The sequence below is a fragment of the Ceratotherium simum genome, chromosome 29 (genome assembly GCF_057802395.1).
Source record: "Ceratotherium simum simum isolate JZ-2026a chromosome 29, ASM5780239v1, whole genome shotgun sequence".
Classification (NCBI taxonomy): Eukaryota; Metazoa; Chordata; class Mammalia; order Perissodactyla; family Rhinocerotidae; genus Ceratotherium; species Ceratotherium simum.
Genome location: NC_141928.1, coordinates 5,057,739 through 5,085,408, shown reverse-complemented (window position 1 = coordinate 5,085,408; position 27,670 = coordinate 5,057,739). Strand labels below are relative to the sequence as shown.

Here is a 27,670-nt window from a genome sequence, read left to right as displayed (position 1 = left end):
TAATTATATCTTTAATAAACAGATTTTCAACATAGATAAACTTAAATCCTTATAGTTCTTAAAATAATAAAACTGATATAACTTGTGGAATACCTAAGATACTCACTAACACGCTCATGTAAAAGCAGATAAGGATATTTCAGTATTTCGAGAAGAGGAACTCGAAGTTTATTTTCAAAGTCTTGGCCGGTAAAGTCAAATAGTTGTGCCTCTCCATTGTTGTCTACTATATATAATTCATCATCATCTCCAATTTCCGCCTTCATGGATTTTTCAAAGTGATTTACGAGACGTAAGGTTTCTAACTCCCATAAAACCTACAGGAAAAGAAAAACACACAGTGTGCTTTATATTTTATCATCAACAAAATATACTAGATCTATACTAGATCTTTCTAGAAAGTCATTTCCCAAGTATAAAAATTCAGAAGTTTAAAGATTCTATTATAGAGTGTAAATATTCTATTATAGAATAAAAAATCTATTTTATCACATAGTAGATTTGAAGAAAAGTCACTAAACATGGCCACTTTTATGATATATGAATATGAGTACATAAAGCATGAGATGTTTAAACACTGCTCTTGCAGAGTTTCGCTATAAATATCTCAACATCCTTATCAACTACATTCTATTAAAAAGCAAATGAGAAGTTGGAGCTTCTTTGTCAAAGGCATGAGCTAGGCCTTCTATGTCTTCCCTGCTATGTTCCAGCCATATGTACCTACCTTAAAACATCAGCTTTAGCATAAAAACATTGGTTAGCTTCATAACCAGGAAACTTTATAAATCCAAGTTTTCTCAATAGATTCATAACTAATCATCTCCTGCTCCTTTCTATATTGTACATATCTCTATGGTCTGTGTTCTGTTTTTCATCAGAAAAACGTAACAGGGGGCCAGCCCAGTGATGCAAGCAGTAAAGTGCGCACGCTCCACTGTGGCCGCCTGGGGTTCACAGGTTCGGATCCTGGGCGCACACCGACGAACCACTTGTCAAGCCGTGCTGTGGCGGTGTCCCATATAAAGTAGAGGAAGATGGGCACAGATATTAGCTCAGGGCCAACCTTCCTCAGCAAAAAGAGGAGGATCAGCATCGGATGTTAGCTCAGCGCTGATCTCCCTCACAAAAAAAAATAAATAAAATAAAATAAACCAAATAATAAAATAAAATAAAATAATTAAATAAAATAAAATGAAAAACATAATAAACCAAATATTCAAAGCCACATATTTAAAATCATGTTTCAGGGCTGGCCCAGTGGCGTAGTGGTTAAGTTTGTGCACTCCACTTCAACGGCCTGGGATTTGCAGGTTCAGATCCCTGGCGCAGACCTACACACCGCTCATCAAGCCATGCGGCGGCGGCGGCAACCCATTTACAAAACAGAGGAAGACTGGTACGGACATTAGCTCAGGGACAATCTTCCTCAAGGAAAAAGAGGAAGAAGCAAAAAGAGGAAGATTGGCAATAGATATTAGCCCAGGGCTGATCTTCCTCACAAAAAAAAAAAAAAATTTTATGTTTCACTTTGGTTACTATGACTGGAAAATATGCTTGCCCTTAGAGGTTTATACTATTTACCCATTAAAAAATGAAGAGAAAAAAAAAAACTATTAACCAACAAAAAAGTAACCCCAGCCATTCACTCACACGAATGTAATATTGTCAAATATACTGACATAAATACATAAACCAAAAAAAACTCCATACACTTCATGTCATAAAATTGTTTTATATCAAAATGACTAAAAGTGAGATATCATAAAATTCTGTTTTAAGTTTCAATTCAATTCCATCAGTCAATAAGCATTTACTCAGCCCCTACTATACACCAGGCAATGAGTTAGGTACTAAAGGTATATTAGCCTTCAAAGTTTAAACCATACTGTCAGTTCCCTGAACGCTTCCAACAGAGTTTAAATTTATTCTCTTCCTAGTTATCAAGCTCTGAAAAAGACTGCCCATCTAATGTAAATTACCTCATGCAAGAATGGCAATTCATCTCTTGCTTTGTGATATTCAGCCACACACTCTAAGCAGTAGCAAAGGTCTTCATCAGCTGTTTGAAATTCAATGGAATGGGCCTTGGATGCATAGCGCTTTAGGAAGTCAATGGTGGAAATACCACCAGGCGTACACCAACAACACGTGCTCATTCTGTACCTATATACAGAAAAGAAGATATCTAAAGACAAAAGAAAAAAGTAACAAAACATTTCAGGCTTATTTTGTGTAAAGAATGGGTACATTTCCTACTAATGACTCTCATCTTCAACTTAAATTGTGCCTCCACCACATCCAGGATGTTCTGCCGGCCAGCTTATCAATCACTGACTAAACTCAAATCTGAGCCCACTCTTAAAACCTTTATCTTTGATACATGAAAAATACAATGAAATGAAAGCACTCTGTTAGTAATAAACATCATAAGCAATACAAGTTTGCTATAAAGAGAAGGCTCATTACTATGTAGTACTGATGGAAAATACATAGAGACATAGAATTATCAATGTTTTCAAAATACAGATTTTGAAGTGTTCTAGTGATGCACTGGAGTTGAGTTAAAAGCTCAGGAAACCCCTCACATTCCCAGAAGCCATGTTCCAGAAATTCCTGGAAACATAAAAATCCATGAATATTAATCCATACCAATAACAAAAACTCATATAGAGAAGGATTTTCTCGTTTAGAAAGTATACATACATGAATTTGCATTTATGTGTGTATGAACTGCTGCCCATAATGGCAATGCACCATAAACAATAATAGCTACAAATGTTAACAACCTACTCCTACTAAGCTTGATACCTTTTTGATTGTCTCCAACTTTTTGTTTTTATAATATCCCCGAGCCTCCACCATCCAAACTCAAGTGAAAGGGTTAAGATGAAACAATTTTTCAAATCTCAGCAGTCTCAAAGAGAGCAAAGTAGCAAGATGGTACTAGGAAACAAGAGGAAACCCCAAGAACCAAATGTGTCAAAAGTTTGAATGAATATATGAAGCTGGTTTATCAGAACTGCAGATGGCATGAAACTGAAAGGATTAGCAAATAGGATGGAAGCCAAAATCCAGAGATCTCCAACTCTTAAGATGTAATAAAAATAAGCTAAGATGCTATACTTTTATTCCTAACTAAATGCATATAAAGGCAAACAGAAAGCTCACTGTCAGTAAGCAGTGTATTGCAGCTAAACAAAAAGCAAATGTTCGCACCAAAATAAATAAAAACAAATAAATAAATAGGAGGCTGGGGCAGGGAAAATACAAGGTGAGGCTGGAGCAGCTTATAGTGCCAGAAAGAAAGTGCTCAAAATACAGAAGGATGGGGCATGTCCAAGGGACACAGGAGCCAACCTGAAAAAGCTCCCAATGGCCAAAGCTCAAATAATATAAACAAAATAATGTAATACTGGATTATAACCCACAATAAAAACTATACATGAATCCATAACATATGAATAAATGACTGAATGAACAAACGTGAGAGAAGGGACAAATTTCCCTTATAGAAGAATTCCAAATTATATATATATATGTAGACATAGACGCTTCCTGTTTCAGGAGGTAGAGATAATCCCACCCCATCTTGAGTGTGAGCTGGACCTGGTGAATCACCTCCAAAGAAGAGGGTATGGAAAGGGAAAAACACTAACTTTACAGAGGACACATGTGGCAAACACAACCTCAACCAAGTGATCAAGGTTAACATCACCAGTGATAAGTCATATTGATAGCCCCTGACATAATGTGATAAGGAAGGAACTTCAACTCTATAGTATGCTTCTCCAAAGCCCATAACTCCAGCCTGTTCATGAGAAAAACATCAGACCAACTCAAAGTGAGTATTACCTAAATAGCTATCAGCCAGTCTGCAACAACCAGAAGGAAGAAAACCAAACGCAAGGGGAAACAAGCAAGTGTTCTTTCATACGAAAACCAGGATTTATTGGGAATTAGGCCAGGAAATTATCCAACAAACCTGATCTTGAGAAACCTGACCTTAATAACTATCCAATGAATGTAAAGTATCAGCCTAATTGGAAAAAAAGCTACAAACCCAACTGCAAACTCAACTAAGTTCATTTCATAAACTGGATGGACCTAACCCACCCATTCTCATCAGGGGTGACATCATCCTTAAGGAGATGAAAACTGGTTAGTGGGACAAAAACAAGGCCTACGTTTTTTATGTATAAAGCACAGATACACATACAGTACATAAAGAGATATACAATATATTGGTGGTATTAAAATTCATGGGAAACTCATAGGAAAGAAATGTCTAGGGGCTGGCCCCGTGGCTTAGCGGTTAAGTGCGTGCGCTCCGCTGCTGGCGGCCCGGGTTCGGATCCCGGGCGCGCACCAACGCACCGCTTCCCGGCCATGCTGAGGCCGCGTCCCACATACAGCAACTAGAAGGATGTGCAGCTGTGACATACAACTATCTACTGGGGCTTTGGGGGAAAAATAAATAAATAAAATTATAAAAAAAAAAAAGAAATGTCTAAAAAGTTTCCTTTTAGGAAGGGAGAAGGGACAACAAAAGGTTAAGAAACATGACGCAAGTCATTGAATACCTGGGTACAGAAACTTGAGGGTATGAGCTTTGTGAATGCATATCACCCTAAAACTCAGAGTGCATAGTCTCCCCTAATGGGAAATTGATGACATCTTGTTAGAAATTATACTTTACTGCTAAGGTTTTTGTGGTACAATGACAGTTCCTAAAATAAACTGATTTTTTAAAAATTCCTTATTTTCTTCTTACATGCATGATTAAAAAATTATATATAAATGCATAAGTACAATAAAATACATGAATTTGTCTTGTGAACTGAATTTTTAAATTTATTGAATATTAACTGTGTACTTTCTTCATGCCTCTAAGAATAATTCAGGGCAGCTTTCAACATTAAAGTACATTTAGAAAAGGACATTTAAAAAGAAGATTAAAAAAGAGAAAAATCAAAACTTATTTAGGAGAAATTCAATTTCACTTAAGTCCTAAATTAGGAGCTTCCTGAAAAGCAGAGCAAAAAGATAACATGGTGAGTTACACAGTTATTTGAAAAACAAAGAAATATGCTAGTTCAGCTGGAGAATGCTGCCCTTTCCTGACAGTGATTCTAATTCAATTACATTTTATCAATGTCTACCTTGCACAAAGGTGCTGTAAACTAGGGAATACTAAGTAACATAATGAATATTATGTTTTTACAGAAACATATGAAATTATTTTATTCAAAAAAGAATTTCTTATACCTGAAAGGTCAATACCATGATACTCAGAAGTTAAAAGTCTGCAGAACCTGTTTTTTCTAGTGATCTAATTCAATGTGGGGAGCAAACTTAGAAGACATAAGAATAGAAACTGAAACTTCTTGGATATTTCTCAAACATCAACTGTTTCAAGCGTGATTTTGGCACGTAACAGACTGCAGTCAATTGAAACTATGAAAAAATTAAGGGACTTACGTACAAACTGTTATATATTTTAAAATAATTTTAACAGAGTAGGTAGCAAAAGAAACCTTATACTAAGAAAATCACAGAGTCTGCTTCTTATTCCACTCACTCAGAAAGCTAGCCTACTTCCACACTCTAGAAAGCAGGACTAAATTTTCTCAAAGCAGATGGGAGTTACTGCCGTGTAACAGATAAGTGCTGTGGAATCTAGAATACAGAGAGAACAGCACTACAGAGTACATTAACAACAGAAACACATTTCCATGATTCCTCTCAAAAGGCCATAACGTGTGTGGTTATGTCCCCAAATCTAAAATCATCGCTGACCTGACAGCTAAGCCCAAGAAATCTGAATCGGGTATATTATAACTTCTTTTTTTAAGGGAAAATTGCTGGTAGATGACTGTGAATCCCGTAAGTTTTTGCACAACTCAGTTCTTCTGAAGGTTAGTTTTGTTAATCTCATCAGATTTTAACTGCTTGGAACCATTACTGAATCACAGATGGGGGTGTCCTGGGAATCCTCAAGCTTAAAGACAGAAATAAGAGCTGCTCCCTGAGCATCAAAGAGAGCCGATTTCTCAATAATATAGGATACTTCACCAGGTAGAGCTATAACTACCCATAGGCTTACCCTGGGGACATCATTTCTCAATATTAGCTGGCGAGAAACTTCAAATAACAATCACATTCTTCTACCCTTCCCAGCTAAACCTCTTGAAAAAGTCATCTAGATTCACATCTTCAGCTCCTTTGCACTCTGGCTTCTACCCTTACATTTCAAGGAATGTTTTCGCACAAGTCTCTAATAATCTCAGTATCACCAAAGCCAATAGGTTTTTTTTTTGGTGAGGGAGATCAGCCCTGAGCTAACATCCGTGCTAATCCTCCTCTTTTTGCTGAGGAAGACCGGCTCTGAGCTAACATCTATTGCCAATCCTCCTCCTTTTTTTCTTCCCCAAAGCCCCAGTAGATAGTTGTATGTCATAGTTGCACATCCTTCTAGTTGCTGTATGTGGGACGCGGCCTCAGCATGGCCGGAGAAGCGGTGCGTCGGTGCACTCCCAGGACTGAACCCGGGCCGCCAGTAGCGGAGCACGTGCACTTAACCGCTAAGCCACGGGGCCGGCCTGCCAATAGGTTCTTTACTTGACTCTTCTAAAGCAGACGAACATTCTGACCAAGCAATCCTTAGCTGAGACAAACACACCATTCTCCTTTTACTTCCTCCACCCAATCTCCTTCATAATCACCTTTCTTTTTCCCTCCTCTCAATATCAGTGTCCAAAGGCTTGTCCTCGGGACTCTAACTTCTTCATTCAACATCCTCTTCCTGGGTGGTCTAATTCAAACCACTGCTTCAAATACCACCTCTATGGAAGCTTCCCAAAGACGGAGAACGCATGTAAAACTCTTAAGGCAATGCTTAACTATGTTTCAGCTACTCAATAAATGATAGCTTAGCCTAGAATTCCACAAAGATATATTCAATATCCAAGTTGCACACAGCGAATCTCTATTCACCTGATAGGAACCTCAAAGTAAACAGGACCAGAACAGAACAAAGTCCTTCCCTTAAATCTGTTACTTAGGTCCTGTGTGCTCTATATTCGTGGCATCACCATCCCTTACTGGTGAAAACCAGCAACCTGGGAATTATCCTATACTCTCCTTCTCTCTTAGCCCCCATCTCTATGAGTTCCAGTCTACCTCCCCAAATACATCCGTACTTCATTCTCAGTGAGACTGCCATTGCTTTAGTTTAAGACATTTTCATTATTTTCCCAGATTACAGAAGCCTAAATGAAACTCTCTCATTTGATCCACCACCGATTCTTCCTCCAAAACGCTGACAAAAGCCAAAGCTGGACTTTGAAAGCACAAATGACTCCAACACAGTTTTGGGATAAAATCCAAATTTTTGAGCTCACCACACAAGGCCCTCCATGATCTGGCTCCAGCATCATCTCTTGCCATTCCCCCTCACTTGCTCTTCCTAAAGTGCTTCACGGTGTTTGGCACTCCCCCCCTTTATGGAAGCCCCTCCACCTGCCTTAAAACACCCACCCTTCTTACCTCTGCCTGGTTCTTAACCCTGAATGCACATCAGACTCACCAAAAGAACTTAAAAAAAAAAAAAAAAACCAACAAGATACTATCCATAAATTCAGATGCAATTTTTAAAAAGAATTTCATCAGTGACTCTGATGAAAAGCCAGATTTGAGAACTACCCTGGGGTAGTTCTGGGGGGCCGGTCTGACCCATTCTCTCGCTGCCAGTCTGTGTCCACCGACTCTCTATCTTCTCAGGACTGTGTACACGTTTCTGTCACTGCAATGAGGCGGCTGCTGAGCTGTTCACTTATCTGCCACCCACACCACCCAGCTGCTCCATCCTCAGCAAGTTCAAGCCCGTCAGGGCAAGGGCCTCTTTGTACATCTCTTTTACTCCAGTGCTCGGCACACATTAAGGGAGTGAAAAAATATCTTAAATGCTTGCTTGAAAGATAATTACCTGGACTAACGGCCTACAGAGAAGTGATCTTCTCAGTCGAGAGTCCCGGGCTTATTTGCAAACAGGTGAGATTTGCATTCATATATACCCGGACTCTGGCCCCAAAGGAACATTTCTGAAATAAAAAGAAACAAAACTCATGAAGCGGCTTTTACACTCTCTCCTCTGAGTTTCACACCAATCCCGTGACAGCAGAGCCGGACGTCCCCACTGGATGAGAAGCTCACCCGCGGAGAGGCTGCCAACTGCCCGTGGGCACACAAGCGAGGAAGTACCGGGCAACCGCGATTCCGACTGCACAGGTCTGTCCCCACTCGGGACAGCGAGGCACCTCGTCTAAGACTCCCCAGATGCGCAGACGCAGGCAAGTTCCGCCCCAGGACCGTCACTAACTCCGCCGACACCTGAGCGCGGCGTCCTCCTCCCTCCCGGCCCCGCGCCCGTCGTCGCCCCGGAAGCGCACGAAGCCCCTCGGCGGCTGTCGGCGCCCCGTCGCCCCCAGGCGGGGCGGGGAGGGCTCGGGCGGCGGCCGGGAGAGGCGCACTCTCAGAGGGAGGGCCGGGCCCGGGGAAGGCGGGGCGTCGAGCGGACCGCGGCTCCCCGGCGAGACGCCCCGCTCACCCCCAAGGAAACTGCGCAGCCCAGACCGCACACGGCTAACGCGAGACCGCGGCGTAGACAGGAAGGCGGGGGATGGAGGGCCCCGGCGTCCGAGACCGGGGTGCAGGAGGGGCCGAGGGCCGCCCACCGACGCCGCGGGCTGCCCCCTCCGGCGCCGCGACCCTCCCGAGGGACGCGGCCGAGCTCGCGCCGCCCCTCCCCCACCCGCCCGACCCCACGCGCCGGGACGGTTACGCCGCGCGCGCTCACGCCCGCCGGGCCCGCGGGCTCGGGCCCGCCGCTCTTCTCACCCCGCTCGGCCTCGCGCCCGCCGCTAGCCCACCTCCATGCCGCCGCTCTCCAGCCGGCCGACGGCGGAAGTGCAGCCGCGCACCCGAGCGCCTCCATCCGCACCTGGCCACCCAACCCGCGGGCGCCGCGAGCCACGGCCCCGCCCCCTGCGAGGCGTCGGCCGCCCGCAGGCCCCGCCCCCGCGAGGCCTGCTTGTTTTGGTGCGCCCGAGGGGCGGGGCGTGGGAAGAGACACACCCGGGCTCCGCCGCAGGCCGAGACGCCACGCTTGACGTCACTTCCTGGATGCCCGGCCCGGCCAATCAGGAGCGTCCGTGCGGGTTGAGCGGGGTAAACTTTGCCGCCGAGCGTGAGCGAGGCCCCGTCCGGGACTTCCTGCGGATGAGGCCTGGGCTGACGTAGGCGCCTGGGCTGACGTACGCGCCTACTCTCCGGTCTTTTCCGTTCCGCCCTTTTTCTTCCGTCCTCAACGCCTGAGGTGTTTCATGAGGGTGTGTTACGGCTTAGCAAGAGTTTCTCTTTAGATTTCCTTTAAAGACCTAAAATATAATGATACGTAATCAACACGTAGTTTTAGGGAATATACATACTTTGTATCACAGAAAAGAGATACATTAAGTATCTTAAAGAGAACAGACAATACGGAATACAACAGTAAAAGCCATTGGAAAGCCTACCCGTTTTTTTTTAACGCCTAATACTAACTTTGATGATAAGGAATCACCACTAGCTTACACTCTAATAGAGGAAACAGAAAAACAAAATAATTACTAATACTGGTCAAGGCTACAAAGGAAAGGAGGCTGAGGTGGGCCTGATTCACGCGCAGCGAGGGTCTTACCGCGGAGAACCTCAACCGAAGAATGAGGAGCAAGCCAAGAAGAATCGGGGGAGGGCCCTGTGAGGGAACGTTCTAGTAAGGGGGCGTGGCTTATTGGAAGCCTCGATGACCGTTAGGGGAGTTTAACGACCCAAGGGGTTGCCGTTAGAGCGCCAGGCGACGACCGTTATTCTCCTTGCTTCTAGATTTTTCTCTAGTCTGTGGAATAGGTCTGCCGTATTCAAATGAAGTGTTTGAGTAAGAAAATTACAAAACTATTTCAAAGTATACTGCGTTATAAATTGTGTTTGTAGACTTCATCAAATAATATTTTACGTAATACATTTTGAAAATAAGGATTTGGATGGCTATTGAAAAAAAATTTTTTTAAGAGAGAAACAAGATGGTTTTAAGAACCACCTGAATTTGGATTTCCCTCAGATAACCATTTTTAGGTATATCCTTGCAGAATTTATTACATACGTTTTTATTAAAGTAGATAGGAAAGAATATTTATAAAATACCAAGCTAGTCACCAGAGTGTAAGAAACAGAATATTACCCTGAATACTTAGAAGGGGGACTTCTCCATTACACATCGTAGCTTGGGCTGGGGAGCATGAAAATATTTTAATTTCTTATAAAATCAGAAAAATAGTGAAGTTTTAGGTTGAAGAAAATCTTTTAGTATTTAACATTAATATATTTGTCTTTATACTAACACAGTCATAAAATATAATTTTTGATATTTTTAAGGAGGAAAGGGCCTATGAAGGCAAAACGTTTAGGGCCCGCTGAAGCCATAATTTCATCCTGCCTCTGAGTCCTCTGTTGGCCTTTCCTTATAATTTTACCACATTTGTTTTTAATCTGTATATAATATGTTAAGTTGTGCATGCTTTTATAGTTTATGAGATTATACCGAATACAGTCTTCCATAAATTGCTTTTTACGCTCAACAGTATGTCCTGAGTTTGATCCCAGGTCTGCTCAGGAGTTGTATAGCCCAAAGCTCACATAATTTGAGCGGTGTTCTTGAAAATGCTGCAATAAAATTTATGATTACAAAATTAGGAATAAAATTAATATTTATTTTGAATAAATAACACAAATTACAAATTTTTAAAATGGACAAAACATGAAATATGAAAAATGCAGAAAAAAATATTATTTAAGCTGCAAACACAACTCTATGAAAGTTATGTATTATGGCTTCATATACTTTAATTACCTCAACGATGAGGTTGAAGATCATTTTCTATACAGAGAACACAAAGATAATTCAGTCTTTTCTCTAGCTAGGCTGATGAAATTTATTGAGTTAATAAAAGGTTCTTTGAAATTAATGATGTCGTTTGATAATGTCGTATAAACTTTTAGGACTGTCAAAGAAAATTTCTGTCAAGCTTTTTTTCACATATGAGCTGTAAGATTTCAGAGCACATAAAGTTTCTGGAATAGTGATTGAACCTAAATACCTAGAACTGATGACCCCTTATTACCAGGTTGTCATAAATGTTCTCATTTTTAGATACATATTGTGAGTTTTATATGTCAGTACTTTACGTTAAAATTTCTGTCCTTTTTCCAGTTTGATCATATAACTCATTCCTCATTATTATTTGGATTATCAACAATCCAAGAGCCTATTATTATTTCTTTTTGAAATGGATCTCTTCACGAATTACTGAATTTTTTGTTATAATAATTTCTATTGATTTCATCATCGTTCATCTTCACTCTTGCCTCATATTCCATTAATTTTTGTCAACTTTATAAAATTTATATACAATAAAATACGCAGATTTTAAAAGTGTGGTTTCAGGAGTTTTAACAACTCCTTAATTTTGTATAAACGTCTCCAATCAAGATATAAAACATTTTCTCCTTCCCAGAAAGTGTCCTTAGGCTACTTTGCAGTAAATCCCCTTCTCCACACTCACCCAATGGAACCACTGATCTGACTTCTATCACCATAGATTCATTTAGATTATTCTGGAACTCTTTATCAGTGGAATTATACATTATGTACTCTTTTGTCTGTCTTTTGTTCAACGTGAAGTGTGTGAGGTTCATAGATGTTGTTGCATATATCGGCAATTCACTTTTATTGTGGAGTAGAATATCCTTAAATGAATATACCACAATTTTTTTTCAGTCATCTAATGATGGATATTGGGTGGTTTCCAGTTTTCTGCTGTTACGAAAGTTACTGTACAAATCTTTTAATGGACGTATGTTTTCATTTAACTTGAATAAATATCCAGGAGTGGAATTGCTGGATTACAGGATAGGTGTGTCTTTAATGCTATGAGAGCTTACAATCGATTTTCCAAAGTGATTTTACCATCTTAAATTCCTATAAGCAAAGTATAAGACTTCCATTTGCTCCACAGCCCTGTCAACACTTCTTATTGTGAATGTTTTAAATTTCAGTCATCCCAGTGGGTTAAAAGTACCTCATTTGTATTTCCCTGATAACTAATGATGTAGAACATCTTGTCACGTGCTTTTTGGGAATTAGTATATCTTCTTTGTGGATTGTCTGCATGAGTCCTTTGACCATTTTTTTAAAAAGGACTTAATTTTTTTAGAGAATGTTTAGGTTCACAGCAAAATTGAGAGGAAGGTACAGAGATTTCTGGATCTACTCCCTGCCCCCACAAATACATAGTCTTCTCCATTATCAACATCCCCCACCAGAGAACTACATTTGTATCAATTGATGAGCCTACATTGATACATTATCACCCAGAGTCCATAGTTTACATTAGGGTTCACTCTTGGTGGTGGTGTACATTCTGTTGGTTTGGACAAATTTATAATGACATGTATCCATCATTATAATATCATACAGAGTACTTTCACTGCCCTACAAAGCCGCTGTGCTCTGTCTGCCTATTCATCCCTCCCCAGTTTCACTCCTGGAACCACTGGTCTTTTTACTGTCTCCATAGTTTTGCCTTTTCCAGAATGTCATATAATTGGACTCACACAGTATGCAGCCTTTCAGATTGGCTTCTTTCACTTCATCATATGCTTTTAAGTTTCCTTCATGTCTTTTCATTGCTTGATAGCTCATTTCTTTTTAGCATTGAATAATAAACTCCATTGTCTGGATGTACCACAGTTTGTTTATCCATTCACCTATTGAAGGACATCTTGGTTGTTTCCAAGTTTAAGCAATTATAAATAAAGGTGCTATAAACATCCATGTGCAGGTTTTTGTGTGAACATAAGTTTTCAGTTCATTTGGATAAACACCAAGGAGCATGATTGCTCAGTCATATAGTAAGAGTATGTTTAGTTTTGCAAGAAACCACCAAACTGTCTTCCAAAGTGGCAGTACCATTTTGCATTCCCACCAGCAATAAACGAGAGTTCCTGTTGCTCCACATCCTTGTCAGCATTAGTGTTGTGAGTGTTCTGGATTTTGGCCAGTCTAATAGATGCATAATAATTTTAATTTGCGTTCCTTTGATGACATATGATATGGAGCATTTTTTCATATACTAATTTGCAATCTGTATATGTGCTTTGGTAAGGTGTTTGTTAAGGTCTTTTGCCTATTTTTCATTGAGTTCTTTGTTTTCTTATTGTTGAGTTTTAAGAGTTCTTTGTATGTTTTGGATAACAGTCCTTTATCAGATGTGTCTTTTGCAAATATTTTCTCTGAATCTGTGGCTTGTCTTCTCATTCTCTTAACATTGTCTTTTACAGAGCAGAAGGTTTTAATTTCAATGAAGTGTAGCTTAATCAATTATTTCTTTCATGGATCACGCCTTTGTGGTTGTATCTAAAAAGTCATCACCATACCCAAGATCATCTAGTTTTTCTCCTATGTTATCTTGTAGGAGTCTTATACTTTTGCATTTTACGTTTAGATCTATGATCCTATTGATACCGAGCAATGGGCTCACTTGACTCGCCATCATCTGAGCCAATTAATCACAATGAGTTAGGGCTCGAGAAAGGAAATTTTAATTTGAAAAGCTGGCATAATTGGAAGACAGGTGACTAATCTCTCAAAAAAACCCATCTTCATGAATTACAGAATCTTGAGGCAGTTATATAGGGAAAATGGGCAGTAAGGAGGGGGTTTAGAAATGTCAGCCTCAGACATGATGGACTCCAGAGTCCCTCATTGTTCTTTTCTTCTGTCAGGGATGATAAATATCCTATGGGTGTTCTTTCTTCCTGGTGGCTTTATTCTTCCTTGGGAAAATTCATTAAGATTGTTAAGAACAAAGCTATCAGAGTACCTCAGCAGGGTGTGTGTGCACAGGACCAGGGCCAGAAAATCATGGAAGTGTGCAGCAATTTATAATGATCACATGCTAGACAAGTTTTAACTAGGAAAGGGTTATTTAGTGTAATAAGATGGCCTCACTTATGTTCACTTACACTATTTGAGTTAATTTCTGTGAAGGGTGTAAGGTCTGCATCTAGCTTCATTTTTTTGGATGTGGATGTCTAGTTGTTCCAGCACCTTTTGCTGAAGAGACTATCTTTGCTCTATTGTATTGCCTTTGCTCCTTTGTCAAAGACCAGTTGACTGTGGTCAGATCATTTATGGGAGTCTATTTCTAGGCTCTCTATCCTGTTCCATCTGGTGGTCTGGTGGTTAAGATTCAACACTGTCACCATGGCAGCTGGGTTCATTTCCCAGTCCGGGAACCATACCAACCTGTCTGTTGGTTGTCATACTGTGGTGGCTGTGTGTTGCTGTGATGCTGAAAACTATGCCACCAGTATTTCAAATAGCAGCAGGGTCACCCATGGTGGACAGTTTTCAGTGGAGCTTCCAGACTAGACAGATGGACCTGGCCGCCCACTTCCAAAAAAACTGGCCATGAAAACTCTATGAATAGCAGCAGAGCATTGTCTGATATAGTGCCAGAAGATGTGAGGATGGTGCCAAAAGACTAGGCAGAGTTCTGTTCTGCTGTACATAGGGTCACTAGGAGTTGGAATTGACGTGACAGCACTAACAATTCTATTGCACAGATCTACTGGTCTATTCTTTCACCAATACCACGCTGTCTTGACTACTGTAGCTTTATGGTAAGTCTTGAAGTCAGATAGCATCAGCCCTCTGACTGTGTTCTCTTTCAATATAGAGTCAGCTATTCTGAGTCTTTTGCTTCTCCATATAAACTTTAGAATCAGTTTGTCAATAGCCACAAAATAACTTGCTTGGATTTTGATTGAGATTTCATTGAGTCTATAGATCAAGTTAGGAAGAACTGACATCTTGACAATATTGAGTCTTCCTATCCATGAACATGGATATCTCTTCATTTATTTACTTCTTTGATATCTTTCATCAGAGTTTTGTAGTTTTCCTCATATAGATCTTGTACATATTTTGCTAGATTTACACCCAAGTATTTCATTTTGGGGGTTGCTAATGTAAATGCTCTTGTGTTTTTAATTTCAAATCCCACTTATGCATTGCTGGTATATAGGAAGGCAATTGACTTTTGTATAATAACCTATATCCTGCAACCTTGCTATAATTGCTTATTAGTTCCAGGGCTTTGTGCTTTTGTCAATTCTTTTAATTAAGAAGATTGAATCAGTAATCAAACACCTCCCAAGAAAGAAAAATCTAGCAAAAGATGGCTTCACTAGTGAATTCTACTAGACATTTAAGGAAGAATTAACGCAAATATTTCTCAGCGTCTTCAAAAAAATAAAAGAAAGAGCATGCCTTAACTCATTCTTTGAGGTCAGCATTACCGTGATATCAAAGCCAGACAAAGACATCACAAGAAAATAAGACTATAGACCAATATACCTTATGAATATAGATGTAAAAATTCTCAACAAAATACTAGCAAACCAAACTAAGCAGCATATTTAAAAGATTGTACACCATGATCAAATGGGATTTATCCCAGGAATGCAAGAGTTGTTCAACATATGAAAATCAATCAATGTAATACACCACATTAATAGAATGGAACAAAAAAACCACATGATCGTCTCAATCAATGCAGAAAAAACATCTTCTTTCACAAAATTCAACGTCATTTCATGATAAAAACACTCAGAAAACCAGGCATAGAAAGGAACTTCCTCAACATGATAAAGGGCATATGTGAAAAACCCACAGCTAACATCATACTCAATGGTGAAAGATTAAAAACTTTTCTTCTTACTCAGATGAGGAACAAGAAAAGGATGTCTCCTTTCACCACTGCTATTCAACATTACTGGAAGTTCTAGCCAGAGCAATTAGGCAAGAAAAAGTAGTAAAAGGCATCCATATTGGAAAGGAAGAAGTAAAACTATCTCTATACACAGATGACGTGATTCTATATATAGAAAATGCAAAGAAAGCACAAAAAGACTACTAGAAATAACACACTTCATATATCTCCAAACCAGGAATTTACAAATTCTCACTGTGTTACTGAAACATTCTAAAACATCTGTCTTGACATGAGTACAGCCATGTTTGGCCGCTCCATTGACCTACAGCCACCAGCACAAAAAAGAAATACAAGGCTGCTTTCTGTGTGGTGGGAACTGGCCTTTTCCCGGGAACTGGCCTTTCTCCCACGGAGAGAGTTGCAAGTTGTAACATTTCAAGGCTCTTGGAGCGTCGTAGCCCGGAATGGACTGGCCATCTGTGCCGGGCTGAGACGATAACCAGAGAGAACAATGCACGTACACAACTACTGGGCTGGGACATTAGCCAGGGGGCTCAGTGCACGTACGCCACTGATAACCATTTTGTGCATGGGAACACTAAATGCTTGCTCTGCAAACTCTGTAGTTGCTTACTCTGAAAATTACTGATGGTATAAAAACTGCTGGAAACTGAGCCCTAGTGAGAGTTCCACCTGTGGAAGGGACACCTTGCCCAGGACGTGTGATCCTTGCCCAGCTGCGTCGATTGACAGAGCTCTCCCGGCAGTGGGGCGTGGATGTTGTGAGTAACTGATTTGATGTGAAGTAATTGATTTGATATGAAGTAATTGATTTGATGTGTTCTCTTTTCGGTTAACCTGGTGTTTCTCTTTCTGGTTGATTTGTGTCATTTCTCTTCAGCCGATGTGGGTATTTTCCCTTTCCAGTCGGGCTGATGTTTTTTCCCTCTTAATATTTGACCTATTTGGATCTGTTTGCAGACTGTCACCTTTACTATCCTCTATATAATAAAATATACCTTCAGTCCATTTGTTTGGAGTGGAAAGTGTCTTTTACGTCTCCGATCGAATCCCCGAACCTCTCATAACAACATCTTTTCAAATTCAAGTTAAAAATAAGTATTTCAATATGAAGTTCCCCTAAAACAGACTCTGAAAATGCCCACAGCCCTTCCAATGCCACCTGCCTTAGAAGTGTGATTGGAAAGAAACAGAAATCTAAATCAATTGCGGTTTAAGTATTATATTTTTGAAATGTTTATAAAAATGTTTTACTTTATGAATATATTACTAGAGCTTCTCTCAGCACTTGAGAAAGTGCCCTTGCAAATGATGGCTCCTGGAGCTTAAGCTCTAGCAGCTTCATGGTAAGTTCACCTCTACGTCCATCAATCCATTCATTTATTCATCAAATATTTATTGATCATCTAAACAAGGGAGGAGAGTGATGAAAATATCACTGCCTACACAACTCTTTTTTTTTTGTAAGGAAGATTGACCCTGAGCTAACATCTGTGCCAATCTTCCTCTATTTTTTGTATGTGGGATGCCACCACAGCATGGTTTGATGAGTGGTGTGTAGGTCCGAGCCCAGGATCTGAACCTGAGAACCCCAGGCCACTGAAGTGGAGTGCGTGAACTTAACCACTATGCCACTGGTCCGGCCCCAATTGCCTACAATCCTGATGTCCCATTTTTGTTGTAGATGAAGCGTCTACATGTTATGTTTCATTGGTCTGTTTGTCTGTCCTTGCACCAGTACTACACTGTCATTATTGCTATAATAACTCTTGATATTTGGCATGCAAATATTCTCACCTTTTTTTCTTCAAGAGTGTATTGGCTACTTTTTGCTTTTCCATATAAATTTTAGAATTAGTTGATTAATTTCATAACAAATCCTATTGATATTTTTATTTTATTGCAGAGTCTGTAGATCAATTTGGGGAGAATTAACATCTTTAAAATTGAGTCTTCCAATCCATGAATATAGTATATCTTCCCACTTATTTGTCTTTGAAATTTTCTGTCAATAATATATATGTTATATATATTTGTTTGTTTTGTTCTTTTAGAAATATCTTAACATTAGGGCATTATATCTTTTTGTTTATTTATTTTTTTAATACTTTTTTTTGTGTGTGAGGAAGATTAGTCCTGAGCTAACATCCAATGCCAATCCTTCTCTTTTTGCTGAGGAAGATTGGCCCTGGGCTAACATCCGTGCCCATCTTCCTCTATTTTATATGGGAGGCCGCCACAGCATGGCTTGACAAGTGGTGCATGAGTGCACACCTGGGATCCAAACCTGTGAACCCCGGGCCACCACAGTGGAGTGTGCGCACTTAACTGCTATGCCACGGGGCCGGCCCCAACATCATATCTTTTTAGAACAAGTACTATTTAAAGAAATTATATAAGGTAGTTTTTATAAAAAATCAAATATCAGTATTTACCAATGTTTTGTTTACCTGAAATATTATTTCAGTTGTAAAAACCATCTCCTCTTACCAAAAAAAATGAGAAACTTTTATCAGATCTCACCTTTTATTTTAAAATAGTCCTAAACCTTAAGGTAAATAATATTTTAAGTGGTAAATATGCTATTTTTAAAATACTTTTATATATTATCTCTATGGCTTACATATATTATATTATGTGCATGTATTATAAGTGGTCCCTTTTATAGGAAATCTGACTAGGTTAATCACTTATATTAAGCATTGTGAAATAAAAGCAAGAACAAAACACCCTGCATACAACAACTGTAAGTATCAAGATACTATTTAGTGGTTGTTATGGACTGAATTGGGACCCTACCCCCCTACCCCGCCCGCCGCCAAATTCATATGTTGAAGTCCTAATCTCCAAAGTGATTGTGTTTGGAGACAGAGCATTTATGGAGAAAATTAAGGTTAAATGAAGTCATAAGGGTGGGGCCCTAATCCAATAGGACTGATGTCCCTATAAGAAGAGGACAAGGCACCAGGAGGGTGTGTGTGCACGCACACGCACGTGCACACACACACACACACACAGGAAAGCCCACGTGAGGATACAGCAAGAAGGCACCATCTGCAAGACAAGGAGAAAGGTCTCACCAGAATCCAACCCTACTGGCACCTTCATCTTGGAATTCTAGCCTTCAGAGCTGTGAGAAAATAAATTTTTGTTGCGTAAGCCACCCAGACTGTGATATACTATTGTGGTAGCCTTAGTAGCCTTACAGTGGTTAATAATTATCTGCCATTGTTTTCCAGATTGTAGCTACCCTTCGGCATCCAAAATAAGGATTTCCCACAAATATAAATGGCAGTGAAATTCACTTAATGATTAGTTCCTATCAATCTTTTTTTTCTTTTTTCCTCCCCGCCTCCTCTCACAGTGGTACCATAACATTAAAAGCATTAAGGACTTGGGATTTATGTCTCAAATCAAGACATCATTTGAGTAATTTCAAATAAGGTATAGCTCTTCATGAAAAAAGATGCTTTTTGGTCACAATTACTTGAAAAAATAAATATATTCAAATAGCCTGACATATCATGCTTTGGTAGTTACAGAAGCATGGTTTTGACACATAGCAATTTTTTAAGTTAGGCCAATGTGAAATGCTAAAAGATGTGGACAGCCATTCCTCTGTTTACATCTAGAGTGCTGCCAAACTCAGGGAATGACTTTATTTTTTCAGTTAACATAACCAGCCTGTAACAGTATGGCATACTAAATCAAAAAGACTTTTGGAAGTACAAATACAAAGAAGGTAGTACCTTTACCAAGTTATAAAATTTGCCAAATCAATACAGTAGTCTTTAATACAATAAAATCATACTTTTGTTGAAGTCACATATTACTTTCATGATAATTTTCATTCTAAAAATATGATTTAAGTACCAAATCAAAACATTGTGGGTTTTAATGGTGGGTCTATAATATTGCAAGATAGTTTATACAAATTCATATGGCTTTTAAAAGTATGTAATTTCTCCACTTAAAGTGAATTCCCTCATGCAAGCTGTTGAAGTCTAACACAGTAGAGCAATTATGTGTATATAAAATATGACTTTTCTTTATTCTGGGGTTGGTCCACAACCAGGTAGAGTTCCAATGCATGGAAAGCTTTAATGTTCTATCTTAAGGAAATTCAACAGTCTCTAAAATTTTTTTGCAATATTTTACAATTTTTTGCCCAGAGAACTTACTATTTTATTAGATTAATTCCTAGGAATTTGATAGTCTATTATGTTACTTTAAATGGTGACTGTAGCAGGCAGAATCACAGTCCCCCAAAGATGCCCATATCCTCATCCCCAGAATCTGTGACTATGTTACCTTAGATAACAAAAGGGACTTAATGTTTGCAGATGGAATTAGGCTGTTAGTCAACCAACCCTAAAATAGGGAGATAATCTGGGTGGGCCCGGTTTAGTCACATGAGCTCTTAAAAGCTAAAGACTGAGGCAGAAGAGTGGGTCAAAGAGGTGCTACGTGAAAACAACTCAATCACCTTGCTGGCTGTAAAGATGGAGGAAGAGGGCCACAAGCCAAGAAATGCGGTAGCCTCTAGACATTGGGAATGGCCTTCAGTTTACATCTCGCAAGAAAACGGCTCTGCAACCATGAGGAACTGAATTCTTCCAACAAGCCAAATGAGCAGGAACTGGATTCTGTCCTGGAACCTCCAGAAAAGAATGCAACCCTGCTGACATCTTGACCTTAGCCTTGTGAGACCCACACAGAACTTCTGACCTACACGACTGTAAGGTAATAAATTTGTGTGCTTTTAAGCCACTAAGTTTGTGGTAATTTGTTATGGCAGCATAGAAATTTAATACAGATTTGCTTAACACTTTTAATTTTCTGTTTGCCACCAGTATAGACATGGAATTGATTTTTATATATTGACCTTGTCTCTAGCAACTTTACTTAATTAATGAATTAATCTATTAATTTCAATACATTCTCTCTAGATTCTTTTGGGTTTCCTACATTAACAATCAAATCACTTGTGGATAATGGCCATTTTAGATCTTCATTTCCAATCCATGTAGCTTTTCCTTTTCTTGCTTGACTGTACCAGCTGGGTAATGCTCAGAAGTATTGAGTAGGCATCCTTTTCTTTCTCAATCTCAAAGGAAAAAATTTCAGTGTTTCACCTTTAAAAATAATGTTTGCTGCAGGTTTTTGTAGATACACTTTATCAGGTTGAGGAAGTTGCCTCCTATTCTTATTGGATGGATTTGGAATTTATCACATTTGCAATTTCCTTATTTTATGGCCCCACATATAGTTTTTATTCTTTATTAACATGGTGAATTCTACTGATGGGTTTCCTATCTTTTTTCCTTAAATTTTTTTTTTGTGGTGTGAGGCAAACAGGGGCCTAAATAGGGTTGGAAAGATCATCAATGGCAGATTGTGCAGAACCTTTGTAGACACTATGGCAGAGTTTGAATGACATCCCAAAGTGCAGTGGGAAACCATCTGAAAGATGCTAAACAGGGTGGAGACAGGACTAATTTTGCAGCTGTGGGGAGTATAGGCTTGAGATGGGCCAATAGTGGAAGCAGGGAGATCAGCGCAGTTCAGACAGAGGAGGATGTCTGAGATCATGGTAGATGGCAATGGAGGTGGACAGATTCCAGGTGAGTGTTTGGAGGCGGAATTGATGGGGTTTGCTAATGGACTGGATGTGGAGGTCGAGGGGGAAAGGACGGCAGCAAGGACAGAGGACTCCTAGGTTTCTGACCTGAACAACTAAGTGAACAATGATACTACTGACACCGATGAGAAAGCCTGGGGGTGGGTGACAGACTCTGAGGTATGTGTGGGTGACTAAAACGTTGTTTGTAACATGTTAAACTTGAGATGTAAGACATCTAAATGGGGATCGCAAGTAGGCAGATAAAATTTTTAGCCTGGAGTTCAGGGGAGAATCTGACCTCTAACTACACATTTGGAAGCCATCAGCATATAGACGTTATTTCAAGGCATCGGGAGAACGTGAAGAGCCCAAAACATTTAGAAGTTGGGTGCAGTGGGAGGAGTATAGCAGAAAGTGCTAATTGATTCCATATGTATATAAACATATACATAATATATATGTTTAAAGATGGGTAATACTATGGCTTGTTTATATGGTGATAACGATCTGGAACAGGAGAGACTCACAATTTAGAAGGATCAGCAAAGGATCAAAATCTCTGAGACAATGTAAGGGGACAGGCTGCGGGGCTTAGGTGTAGGAAATCAGCTTGTAGTAGGAGGAATCAGTGTAGATGGAGGTAGGTTTGTTTGGTTGGTGGAAGGAAGAGGGAATTGACATCTGATGGTTTCAATTTTCTCAATGAATCGTGAAAAGGGCAGAGGAGGGGTGTGGGAAGGTTAATGTATAAGATAGCTGGTGTGGGGAAAAGAACAGCAAGCCTATTACAAAATCAAAGTAGAATCCTTTGGTAACATTGTCCATTTGAAGTTTACATCATTAAAGTGAAACCAGCCAGCTTAGTTGTGTGATTTTCTTCTAGAACATTCAGCTCTTCAGGTGCAGGTAGGAGGCAGATGGAAGGGCTTACCCAGGTCCAGAGTGTTGAACAGAAAAGTACCACAGAGGGAGAGAACGAAGAGCTAAGGGTGTTCAGAAGAGAGGGATTGTAATAATGGACTCGGAGACAGCGTGGATAGGCTAGGTGTGGGCTGATGGATTGAAGGATTGTTTGATGAGGCTGAAGAATTATGACTCTGGTGTGTATTTCAGGAAATGACCTGCAAGTGGTGTTCAGAAAGTGCTAGACTGTGTAGCCTCCAGGAAAACAGGCATCAAGTCTGTACTGTTCTCTCTTGTGTCGTTAGCTCCTCACAGCACCTGGCTCACTGCATGTGGTCAATAATGCTTTTCGAACTGAAAGTAGCGTTGTGAGGAGAATCCATGTCTTGGCCTCATTTTTTACCTCCTCTATACTGTAAAGTCTTGGACCTCTCTGTTGGGTAATGAAGTCTATAAGTTAAGATAAACAGCTGAAAAGCATGCTTATTGAAAAGTGCAAAATGACCAAGAACTGGGCCAAGAACTCAGATAACACACAGTGAAGACTCTTTAAAAACAATTTTATTTGTTCCTCAGTTGATAGGCTCCCTCCTCCGGGAACCCCGGGCGACCTTGGGAACCAGGGGCAGAGGCAGGGACTCGGCGCGTCGTGGGCCATGAGGGAAATCCACCTACCAAGCTAGGGGGAGCTTACCGGTGGAGGTTTAAAGAGTTTGAAATGCGAGTCCGGACTCAAGTAGTGTGATGCAACCCAGTCAGCGGCCTCGGCAGGGGGAGGGCAAGCTGGAGGACCGGGGAGCAGTTGCGTCACTCAAGGTCAACTCCAGGAGTGTGCCTCCCCGAGCTTTGGTGTGCTTGAGAATTTGAGTACAGAAGTTTTTGGGGAGGGAGGGGGAGGAAGGAGTAGGGGAGGAGTCCAAGCAGCAGTGTGAAGTCTTCTTCTGTGGTCAGCTAGGTGTTAAGTCTTCTTCTGTGGTCAGCTAGGTGTTAAGTCTTTTTAAGTCTTTTTTGCTCTAATATGTGCTCTAGCAAAGCAAGCAATATAATGTCCACAAAGTCAGGTCTCTCTGGGTTAAAAAGGGCAAGGAGAATGTCCAAGACCCCCCTAACTTGATCCCAGAGCTCCGGTTCCACAGCCAGTGGTCCTTGGTTCTCGGGCTGTCCACTCATGATGCCTTTACACTTTGTCTTGTTTCTTGTGAGATAGGTAATCTTTTCCTCTCTTTACCTTTGCTCACTTTCTTTTTTTTATAATTTTATTTATTTATTCCCCCAGAGCCTCAGTAGATAGTTGTATGGCATAGTTGCACACCCTCCTAGTTGCTGTATGTGGGACACGGCCTCAGCATGGCCAGAGAAGCGGTGCGTCAGTGGGCGCCCGGGATCCGAACCCGGGCCGCCAGCAGCAGAGCGCGCGCACTTAACCGCTAGGCCACGGGGCCGGCCCTTTGCTCACTTTCAGGGTCTACTCGTCCTCTTCCACTTCTTCCCAAGTACAGACATTACATAAGGTTTCCTCTTCTGCCCTTTTCTCACTCTAAATTTGGGCTGTCCATTTCGTGGCTTCAACTCTCATCTGCATGGAGCTAACAAACAAGTCCACATCTCTAGTGTGGCTTTTTTTTCTCTTATGTCCATTCTCTTCATCCCACAGACTGGGGGTCTCCTCAAATGTGCCCCATCAGTACTGCAAAGTCTGCACATCCCAAACCAAACTCATGGTTTCCCCTTACAACCTTCTCTTCTCCTGGACCTGCATCTGACATATACAGTCTACCCTGCCCTGCTTCTTCCAAATTCCTGGATCCTTATTTATTTTTTTTTGGTGAGGAAGATTAGCCCTGAGCTAACATCTGTTGCCAATCCTCCTCTTTCTGCTGAGGAAGATTGGCCCTGGGCCAACATCCGTGCCCACCTTCCTCTACTTTATATGTGGGATGCCTGCCATAGCACAGCTTGATAAACGGTGCGTAGGTCCGTGACTGGGAACAAAACCTGTGAACCCCGGGCTGCCAAAGCAGAGCACTCGAACCCAACCACCAGGCCACCCCCCAAATTCCTGGATTCTTATATGCAAAAACAGTGTTTGGCAAAGGTAAGATCTGTATGGTAGACTTTTTTTTTTTTTTTGAGGGGAGGGGCATGGAAATAGACATTGGTGGGAAAAAGTTATAAAAATAAAACTTGTACAAAGTACACAAGTTTATGGGGTAAAATTCATAGCATAGGTATTGCTCACAGTCAAGCACGTCCGTGGGTTGCCTCCTCAGAGTCCATTCACCTCTTCTGCTAATGGGACCCTGATTTTCTACTGGCGTACTTACCCTCTCTGCTACTCAAGGCACGTTGAGCTAAATCCCAGCTCCAGAGATGAGCCCAGATTAGCTACAGTGATGGTTCAGAGTTTGGCACAAGGTCTAATTTGGGCACTAGGAACAAAACCCAGGACTGAAGCAAGAGCTATTGGGAGAGACCTTTTTTCTTCCCCTGAATGGGGAACAGGACTGCTGAAATCTGTGGCTATATGAAGGCATCCCTCGGGGCCAAGGGGGCCCTTGTGTGGACTGAAGATGAAGTGGACTCTGGAGAAGGGAGAGCAAAGCATCAGCAAGAAACCATATCTTTGGTGACTCCAAGTAGCTGATCAATCCTCGCTTAAAATGAGCACTCCCTCTGGACTTTCAGTCTTGAGAGTTCCTGGATTCCTTAGATATATCTGAGTCTGATTTTCTGGCACTTGCAAATTGGGAGTTCTAACCTATAAATTCACAATCCCACTGCCCCGTGAGAACCACTGTCAACATTTTGGGTTTAATTCCTCCCATACATTTTAATGCATCTATATATACACAATGTCCTTTATTGTTTTACTTTTACAAAATTAAGAAAATACATATACTTTTCTGAAATATTTCAGTTGATAATACCATTTAGCTCTTTTTATGTTAACCAAATCTACCATTATTGTTTTGAATTACTGCATACTGTTCCATTCTAGGAATATACCACAATTTAACAAATTTCCTGTTAAGGAACATTTACATTTTTTTCTACTTTTCATATTATAAAGTGTCACTCTTATACACTAGTCCTATTTCTTTAGGTCCTAGCAGAGAAATTGCTGGATCACAGAATATGTACATTCTTGAGGCTCTGATGTATTTCACCAGATTGTCCTCTAAACGGAACATATAGTTTATATTCCATTGGCACGGAGATTGGTGTTTGATGGATAGAAGGAGGTGATGAAAGGCAAAATACTTGCTAAAAAGAAAATATTCATCTCTTTACTGAATATTCATTGAGTGTCCATTATTTGTACCGTGACAGGTGATGGGGATATACTGGTGACCAAGGATTCCTACACTTGTTCCTCTGTATTCTTCCTTCTGCAATTATGGCAGTTTTGGAAAAACGTCTAGCTTTGTGGATGAATTAGCCAATGCCACACATCAGGATGTCACACAGATGACATCAGAGGGAACACTCAGGAGACAGTGGAGTTGCATCTTGGCACAGATGGGGACACAACTGTATGGGATAGTGTTCACCCACACCTTCCTTCCTATGCTCTCCCGTACAGATGTGGCTAGAAGCCTGGAAACTTGATCTCCCTTGCCAGCAGGGTTCTGCTAAGGGGCTGCCCATGGGAGGCACTTGTGAGAGCCTAGAAGGCAGGAGGGAGGCAGAAGCAGTTGTGTTCCAAGGAGACACAGGTACCTGTTAAGGCTGTGTGGCAGAGAAGGGACACAGTTGCACAGGCTGCTGCAAAGGCAGCAGCAGCAGACAACCCAGAGTTTGCGGAGGCAGCATGGGGGCGCATTAGAATGGCCCATATGGGGCTGCAGCCGCTTCCCCTCAGTGCCCAGCACTGGGTCATTCAACCTTCCTCTGTTTTATCCTTCATTCTGTTTAACAACTTTATAACCTAAATCCCTTTATTAAATCCTTCTCTCTTTGAAATATCTAGAGTGGTTTTGCTTTCCTAACTGATGGAATATAGCCCAATGTTAAAATTATCCTATAAATTCTGTTAGGCATGAGTTGTTCCTGAGACCCACACAGCATCTTCCAGTAAGTCTAACAGAGCCAGTTTTTCTAGAAGCAATGGAAGAGACTGCTGGTTTGTTTTTTCCCCCAGTTGAATACCAGGTGAATTAGGTGACTGGCTTTGAGAGGGCATCTTGTATGAAAAATATGTATCTTTAAACACTAGAATCACACTCAGGAAGATGAGACACGCACACTGTGACAGGTACGTGGGAACTGAAACCAGTTTGAGGGAACAGCAGATCCGCAACTTCTAACACTCATTGCATACTTATATACATTGAGAACATACATATGAACAACTGGAAAAACAGAAAGCAAAATGGCATGCATTATTAAAATTGTTAACTTTCTCATTTTTGCCGAATGCCATTAGAGTTGAATCCACGTAATGAAATGTTCACAGGACGTGACTCTACCCTCTGCTACAATTGGAGGGACTTGGGATACTGTGGTTTATAAAAACTGTTAGTTGTAATTATTTTCAATACAATGGTACAGAAACATTAAATCAACTCATATGCTCCTCTTTCTTTCCACATTCAAACAAACTCAAATATGAACATGTTGATCAATTTTTAACGCTCCACAATACAAGCTGTCGTTTTCATGCCCGTCCTTTGGCCACTGTACCTTCTTTAACAAACAGCAATACTGAAAATAGCTTTACTGACTCACGTATATAACAACCAAACCTAGAAAAGTGGACAACAGGATCATCCGCTTAACTTCTGTCATCGACGTCGTCTCCTTCACTGTCGTCGTCACAATAGAAGATGTCTCTGAACAGGAAGACTTGCCTGGGTGCTGCAGGAGCCTGGATTTCGGTACCTCTTCTCTTCATCTTATTCTCTAGCTTTTCTTTAAGCAGAGGTAGACTAGTCTCATAAAGGTAGTCTATAATCTCTGAAGAAAAGACATTTAGTTTTGAAATTATTTGCACAAAGCCTTCTCCTCAGGTCAAGGCACAGAGGGCACTGATAATGACACCGCACTGCTACTGTTTTTACCTCGTGCTGGACCCTGTGCTAACTGCTTTACTTATACTCACTCGTTCAACCTCTCAACATCCTGTGAGGTAGGCACTACTGTTAACCCATTTCAAACGAGGAAACCGAGGCACAAAGACATCACGAAACTTGCCCAAAGTCATGGAGTTAGTAGCGGTAAAGCCAGGATTCAAACCCAGGAACTGATG

The 27,670-nt window shown here is 40.7% G+C and overlaps 2 protein-coding genes across 6 annotated transcripts in view; both read right to left on the bottom strand.

Moving 5' to 3' along the window:
* The window catches only part of SETX (senataxin), an 81,013-nt gene extending 72,009 nt beyond the window's left edge, over nt 1-9,004 (bottom strand). The window contains 4 exon segments of the mRNA XM_087418879.1: nt 107-317; nt 1,983-2,166; nt 7,988-8,102; nt 8,899-9,004. Coding sequence (XP_087275005.1) covers nt 107-317; nt 1,983-2,159 — 388 coding nt within the window. The 5' untranslated portion in view covers nt 2,160-2,166; nt 7,988-8,102; nt 8,899-9,004.
* A 13,961-nt stretch (nt 9,005-22,965) lies between these two features.
* The window catches only part of TTF1 (transcription termination factor 1), a 34,029-nt gene continuing 29,324 nt past the window's right edge, over nt 22,966-27,670 (bottom strand). For all 5 annotated transcript variants that reach the window (XM_004423602.3, XM_087418877.1, XM_087418875.1 and 2 more), the window contains exon 11: nt 22,966-27,378. In XM_004423602.3, the coding sequence (XP_004423659.2) occupies nt 27,197-27,378 (182 nt within the window). In that variant the 3' untranslated portion in view covers nt 22,966-27,196. The remainder of the gene's footprint in view (nt 27,379-27,670) is intronic.